The sequence below is a fragment of the Tupaia chinensis genome, unplaced genomic scaffold (genome assembly GCF_000334495.1).
Source record: "Tupaia chinensis unplaced genomic scaffold, TupChi_1.0 Scaffold000555_1, whole genome shotgun sequence".
NCBI classification, from domain to species: Eukaryota; Metazoa; Chordata; class Mammalia; order Scandentia; family Tupaiidae; genus Tupaia; species Tupaia belangeri.
In genome coordinates this window covers 2,096,864-2,104,776 of record NW_006160067.1, presented here as the reverse complement: position 1 = coordinate 2,104,776, position 7,913 = coordinate 2,096,864, and the positions used below count along the sequence as shown (strand labels likewise).

General features: G+C 42.0%; 1 protein-coding gene across 1 annotated transcript in view; it reads right to left on the bottom strand.

Annotated features, from left to right (window-relative positions):
- Positions 1–1,471: 1,471 nt before the first annotated feature.
- CCDC34 (coiled-coil domain containing 34) overlaps positions 1,472–7,913 on the bottom strand; it is a 36,477-nt gene continuing 30,035 nt past the window's right edge. The window contains exons 4-6 of the mRNA XM_027775366.1: positions 5,895–6,053; positions 4,911–5,052; positions 1,472–2,005 (exon numbers count right to left, since the gene is read on the bottom strand). Of these exons, the coding sequence (XP_027631167.1) occupies positions 1,791–2,005; positions 4,911–5,052; positions 5,895–6,053 (516 nt within the window). The 3' untranslated portion in view covers positions 1,472–1,790. The remainder of the gene's footprint in view (positions 2,006–4,910; positions 5,053–5,894; positions 6,054–7,913) is intronic.

Below are 7,913 nucleotides of genomic sequence, written 5' to 3'. Positions count from 1 at the left end.
CCTGGGACCTCCTCACGCGGATCAGCACTGCTGAGCAGTTACCGCTGCACCACTCTCTGGCCCTGCCGTTTGTTAAACAGCAGCCCCATCTGCATTACTTCAGGCTCTGAGGCCACCAATTGGTCTAGCTACCCTCAAATTGTTTACCCATTTTTAGAAAAGTGTAAAGATTTCCTTTACAAATGGCTGAGACGCAAGCAATTTCCTTTCTAACTCTGTAGTAATGTATCAGGGCACAGGAGCCATCCGAAAGTCTCCGACGTGCAGAAGCTGTCCCATCGTCTTCTGAGCCTGTTCCTTACAGCCTCCAACATGAAATTTGAGTTTTGCTTATACAGGTGCCACAAGCCTGTCTCAAGCTTACTCGCTTCCTCCTGGAAGCCCCTCCTGACTCCAGCAAAGGTTAGCCACCTCCTCCTATGCGCTATACTTGTGCTTAAGGTCAGCACAGGTTAGGTGTCGTCTCTGTTCAACTGTGAACTCAAATGAGTCCAGGATGAGGTCGGCCTTGTTCACACAATCTTCCAGAACCTAGCACAGCACTAGGAACCCGGCAAGAGTCGCTCGTTCTGCCAAACCCTTACACAGCGTGTGATTTCACGGAAAGCCTCCCCTCACGGTGGGACCTCTTCTCTTGGCCTCCCACCACGTTCTTTGTTCTTCCAGTGGCTGCTTCCTCCCTCTGCCCTTCTCTACAATTCCGCCCTGGTCCACCTTCTCCCTGCCAGCATGCGGAGACATTAATAAACACGTGCTGAATGAAGGCACGCCCTGCTCCAGAGTCACCCTGGCAAATGCTATGCAACTGCAGAGCTCCCGTCATCACATTAGACTCAGGAAGGCCACGCGCCTTCCCCTACGCTCAATTCCCCACCTGGGCAACAAACCTTCTAAGAGCAATATGTTCACAGCTACACCCAGGGGATTAACTGTGCATAATTTGCTCGTTTCCCTCCCTAGTCTCAGCTAAAAAAATGATAGCAAAGGAATTTGAGGGAAAAAAAACACACACACACACAAATATAAGGGCAATGAGGACAGAGAACAAAATGGTGAACCAAAGATTCCAACACGTTTGACCCTTTTTCTTAAAAAAAAAAAGTGTTTGTTAAAAAGATGCCTGTGCTTTCCAGAAAGACAAAGAGAGGGAAAGGAAGGGAAAGGGAAAATCACCCCTCCAGGGACAACCACGCCACAATCCTTCTCCTCCATTCGCCTCTGGAGATGCTGGGCATGCACACACATGTGCCCAGTATGCTTTTCAAGCTGCTGGGTCCAGGACTTGAACACAGTTAGCTATGAGGGATCCAACCGTCTTAGCCTCCATGCCACCTGTTGGTACAAGACTATTTTTGATTAGGATTCTTAACCATTTAGGTTCTTTTGAGTCCTCTTACATGCAACTTAGAAATACTTGTTTGAATAAATAAATACCTTATGTTCAGAAGCATAAACAAATAACATACAAGTATTAAAGAACACAAGAAAAATTGTTAGATTTATTGGCATTACAGTACAGTTTTAATACAAGTTAAATGCAAACACAATTGTTAACTATTCAGTCACTTATCCTTCAAAATGATTTACCAAGATCAACCTTAAAAGGTTTATAAAATCCCAATGTAAAAAATATCTTGCTCAATTTAACTCTAAAACTCCATATATAAATTCAGAAATTGGAACTTATCAATAATCACATCAAATGGAGAGTTATTCACTGAGCAGTAAAAAATGATTTCTGGTTTTAAAATTAAGTAGCTCCAGGTAAAACATGCCATTTCCCAGGTACGCTATCTTGGTATTTTGCACAGAGTCCCAAGGCAGAGGTTGCTTCTGGCTTTACAAACGACCAGGGATGGTGGCCTGGGAGGCTGACTTATCACAGGTCTTCTGCTCTTCTTTCCTGAGAGGTCCTTGGCTTCTTTGGGAGGGGGCATATGAATCGGTTTCCATGGAATGGGATTATAAAAGGCTGGTTCTGGATAGGAATTTCCACTGTAAAAACCTAAAATTATTGAAAACCAGAACAAAACAAGAAAACGACTTTTTGAGATCAAAGAAAACACTTACTGCTATAAATATTGAAACAACAATTATAAGAACCCAAATGATGCTAATGCTAGAATGCCCTCTACTCCCTCACCCCTTCTCTAAGGAGGACAGGAGCCCACGCCTCTGAAAACTGGCACATTTCCAGCCTGCCTGAGGTTCAGACCCTTGGAGCCAGGCCCAAGGTTCACAAATCCGACTCTTGGTTTGTGCTTTGCCCCTCCCAGGGTGAGGTGGGGTCCGGGCTGCTGCTCTGGCTCCCCACCCTGACTAATCCCTCCCTCCTACGGATCACAAGCACGCATGCACATTGTGCACGTACAGAAAGGGCCAGGCCTGAGGACTCTAAACTCTATAATAAAGAACAGAGGATCATGGGGCCCAATACAACAGGGCCCTAAAAACAAAACAAAACAAAACAGAAAACCTGTATAAATAAAAACTCCTACAAAAGCTTTACTAAGAAAATAATTTTAGAACTTTGAAATTGCAAACTTCTACTTTCTCAGCTAAGTCTGGGAAACTATCATGTACTGTTAGGTTGTCGGGGAAGGCAGGACATGTTTTTCTATGCAAAAATACGTCACGCCTTTCCCGACGGCCCAGTAGTTTCCCTTGTCAGACTCTAAAGCTTCCAGAAACAATTGTATTTGCATGTGTACCTGAATCAATCAAGATTCTTGAGAATCACTGAAATTATGAATTACCATCACTTAAATTAATCAGAGTTCAGAACACCATTGTAATTTTGATGACTGATTATGGCGCTTTCTTCCATGGATGCACAGGAAGTGTCAAAGGGATTGTGCCGCCCGACGTCTAAGAACCACGCGGAGGTGAATATTTGCAAATCACCTCCAGATCCTTCAGCCTACAGCCAAAGTCCTTTGTTGTATATTTTTTTTAATGATTGAGCATAAAGAATAGATCTATGAGAAAGACAGCATTCAAGGAAGCATGCTGTTCATGAGAACTACATTCATGAAAAATGCAAAAAATGTAATAAAATGATCTATGATCTGAGCAGTTACCTTCTGGTCAATATGTTTATTCCTGCCTAAAGTTTGAACACCACTGATCATTCATTAGGCCAAAGTCACTGCTTATCACCCTTTTTTTAGACAAGGACAACAAAGAGAAGGGAGTAGGCCAAGCTCGGGAGCTGTAACCGACGGCCTCTGTGACATGAACGGAGGCCCCTCTGACAGCAGGGTGTGCCTTCCAGACACTGGTGGCCCACTCGACTGCACAGATATGTCAACACTCACTTCACCAAGATGGTCAAAACAAAGTCTGGAATATGTTCTGTTGTGTGAACAAAACAGAAGGGGAGGATTTTAATAATCAATCACTTAAACAAGTGAAGGCAGCTGTCAGCAAGGTCTGAGCTTCTACCACAAGGCACAAAGGAAAACGCATGGTGCCGTTTAGAACCAGACCGAGGCTGAAGGCCCAGGCGGCCGGCCGTCTGGTGAGCTGCCCACACTCGGCCAGGCTCAAGGAATGCACAGACACCAGACACTCTGCCTTAAAGACGGTCAGAGGAGGGAAGGCAAATGACTCCTTAAATATATCCTAAGCCTTTATTTATCACCCAAGAAACGGATGAGAGTTTTACTTAGATGTTAGAAATCATTAATTTAGGGCCAGCCACTGGTGTGGTGCCTAGATCCCATATGGCGACTGTAGTTAGAATCCCAGACCCAGGGGCTTGAAAAACACATCAGGCACATGTACATTTATGTGCCAAAATCCCTAAAGAAGAAATGGAGCAGTGGATTGTGGTATGATCATTCCCCATGGGGAGTGCTTTCTCACTTTGCTTCTCCCCTTCTAGTACCCCACACTTCCCCTCTCCCTCTCTCCCCATGAAAGCATGTGCCCTCTAGCAAATTTAAAAAAAAAAAGGCAAAGAAGTCATTACTTTAAAGCATAAGTTCGTGGTCTTGCAACTATTCTTTTTTTTTTTAGTTGCCAGAGGGTATGTACACTTGCCATTGAAAACCAAAGAGACGGAGAGGGAAAAAGGACCCCCCCCCCCAATGGTGCATGGTCACATCATAATTCCTTCTCTTCCATTTCTCCATCCCGTCAGAATTTTGGACATCCATGTACATGTGTCTGGCATTTTTTTCAAGCCACCAAGGCCAGGATTTGAACCATAGTCAGTCATGTGAGATCCAGCTCCCTTAACCACTAGGCTATGGACCCTGGCCCCAACTAGTATTTTTGAGAAAATACATATACATATATATGTGTGTGCATGTACACACACATGCATATACACATACATATATACACATACACACTTACAGAGAAATACACACACACACACAGATGCACAAACACACACATATCTTATATCTATATCTTCTGACTATCTGAATTGTGGAGCATGACAACAAATTGGTATTATCTCCACAAGAACATGGTATGGGGACTAGTGTTAGCACAATGACTATGTCACTGAACTCCCATGTGGCCGACCGCGGTTCAAGGCCCAGACCTAGTGGCTGAAACTCACGCCAGGCACGTGTGCGTGCGTGCCCAAGATCCTGAGAAGAGAATGGAGGAGAAGGGATTGCGGCATGGCCATCCCCATTGGGGGGGTGATTTCTCGCTTTCTATCTTTCTGTCTGTCTTTCTGGAGAGCGCACGTGCCTTATAGCAAAAACCTCTCAAAAAAAAAAACAAAAACAAAAATGAAAAAATATAGTATGTTATAATATAATCTTTCAGAAAATAGTTATTTGGAAGAACTATAATTTTTACACATTTACTTTCTGTCGAAAGGAAGTAACATGTACAGTATTTGCTTCTACCAACCATATTTATGTAAGCTGCATAACATGAAAGCCGACCTGTCAGTTTTCCATTGGCGTATCCATAGCTCTTTGCAGCCGGCCGAGGTTTCGTTTTCGCAGTTTCCAACCATTCCTTAAACTTTTTTTCTGCTATTTCCTTTTTCTCCTGTAATTCAGCTTGCCGTTGCTTTTCTTTTTCCTTAAAATGACAAGACCAAAGAATTTCCAGGGACATTCTGTAGCTAAACATTCTATTCAAATTCTACTGATTTTTCCCCTAGTACCTTCCTACCCCAATGGCTTACTGACCATAATATTGAGTTATATTTCTATAATTTGAAAGCAAAATGGTACATGAGCAAAGATATGATATTAAGGTGTCTACCTCTGAACAATGTTAAGATGTCAGACCCAATAAGAAAAAGGCAGTATACTATTTTTTCCTCCTTAAATAGTAATTTGTAAGACAGTAGTAAGACTTCCCATAAAAGTACTTTGGAAAATCTTTATAGCAATGACAAGAAAAAGGTTATTTTTGTTTGTTTGTTTGATTTTTTTTTTTTGAGAGGTTTTTCACTATAGGGCACGTGCGCTCGCCAGACAGACAGAGAGAGACATAGAGACAGAAAGCGAGAAATCACCCCCCAGAGGGGATGGTCACGCCGCAATCCCTTCTCCTCCATTCTCCTCTCGGGATCTTGGGCACGCACGCATACGCACCCGGCGTGAGTTTTAAGCCACCGGGTCCGGGACGCAAACCGCGGTCGACTACATGGGAGTCCAGCAACATAGCCATTATGTAACTGCTGGTTCCCAAGAAAAAATTTTGAACCTGACTGAAAAAAATGTCAATAGGTTAATATTGCTTAATCCAAGAAAAGCACAAAGCATATTGATGTGTGAGGCATAGACACTGTGCAGTAGGATGGATAGGGGTAAGTCTGTGCACTATTTTATGCTAAGATAGTGCTGCTTTTCTACTAGACACTTCTAGAACTTAGCTGGCTATGTCCTCCAACTGGCCACTTCCATAAAACACACCTTTTCTTTCTTTTTCTTCTCACATTCTTCAGCATTTTTTTTCTTTAACCATTCTTGATATTTTTCTTTTGCTTTTTCTTGCAAATGTTCTTTCTCCAGTTCTTTTGCTGCTTTTTCTTCCATTTCTTTATTAATTTTTTGTTCTCTTTCTTTTCTTTGCTTAAATAAAAATGGAGCAATTTTAATCAGAATACACATAACTGTTCTCATATAAGGAAAAGTGTTACTGCACAGTAATGTTCTAGAAGTCAGTATCATCGTGGTTTAGCACGGTCTATGAGAGAAAGCATACCTTCAGCTACTACTGTTCCGCCAGCCTCCCTTCCGGACTGTAAGTTCCATGGGGACAGGGACAAAGGTATTGCTGACCAAAAGAACCTCAGAGTCTGATTCAGCCCTGAGTTAACAGTAGGAACCCAATAAATACTCGTTGAATAAGAATTACAACCTGTTAGATTGTCTTCAATCAATGTATTTGAATGCATGTTTACCTTTATTCTAAGTAGGAGATATAGATATTATATATATAGATATAGATATTATATAGAGATAGATAGATATTATTTATATATATATAAAATTCCTGGACAGTTCACCAATACAAATACTTAAATTTTCACCATCAGTGAGTTAGAGGACATAGAAAAGATCTTGAAACATACCCCCCTCAGTCTGTGTATGACTCATGGTTCTTCTACAGTCTTTGTCAACCAGGAGTCATCCATTCCCTATATTGTTCATAACTGCGGCAACTAGCATTTACTGAGTGCTCACTGTATCTGTTACTATCCTACATACTTCATAAGGACGTACTGTCAATGAATTCTTACAACCACAATGTGAGGTAGATACTATTATTATGCCACTTTACAAAAGAGGAAACCAAGGCACACAGAAGATAACTGGCTTAAGGTTACACAGATGGTGAGTGGCACATCAGCACAGGCCATACAGACATCGGAATGACAGAATGTTGAAAACAAGGTTATATCGATAAATGCAACAATGTAAATAAAATGTCAAAATTCCTTATTTATACCATTCCCCAAAATGAGGTCTAGTAGGGTCTGAATAAACGTCTTGTAAAAACAATTCAAAATTTGACATTTTCTCATAGAAAAACTCCAGCTTCTGATAGCTTCATTGGTGGATTCTATCACACATTTAAGGAAAAAAGTATAACAAATCTTACATAAATAGTTTTAGAAAATAGGGACCAGCACTTAGCATAATGGCTATGTCACTGAACTCCCACGTAGTTGACCGCAGTTCGTGTCCCAGACCCGGTGGCTTAATACTCACGCCGGGTGCGTGTGCGTGCGTGCCCAAGATCCCAAGAGGAGAATGGAAAGAAAAATTTTTTTAAAAATTTTTTGAGAGGTTTTTTGGAGAGGGCGTGTACACTCACCAGAAAGACAGAGAGACAGGAAGCAAGAAATCAACCCCCCATGGGGGATGGTCACACCGCAATCCCTCCTCCTCCATTCTCCTCTCGAGATCCTGGGCATGCACACACATGTACCTGGTGTGAGTTTAAGCTACTGGGTCTGAGACTCGAACAGCAGTCGACTACATGGAAGTCTGGCGACATAGCCATTACTCCAACTGCTGGTCCCTAGATTTAAAATTTGATTTTTTTTAAGTGTATTTCCTTCATGAGAGTAAGACACAGAGAGACACACACAAGCCCACTTGACAGTGTCCCATGCTGTAGTTTCTCCATCCCAAGCCTTCCCAGCCAGCCAGGACCACAGGCATGTGCGACCAGTGTGGAAAGGCCAACCAGAGAAGGAAATGGAAAACTGATTCTAAACTGTATGTGGAATTGTATATACAGAGTAATTAAACAAATCTGAAAAAGAAAGTATCTACACTCTCTGATTTCAAGAACTATAAAACTCTAGTAACAACTTAGTGTGGTATCGGCACAAAATATAAATCAACAGGACAGAATATAATACAGAAATAGATCCATACACATATGGTCAATGGATTTGAAGCAACAGTGCCAAAGTAATT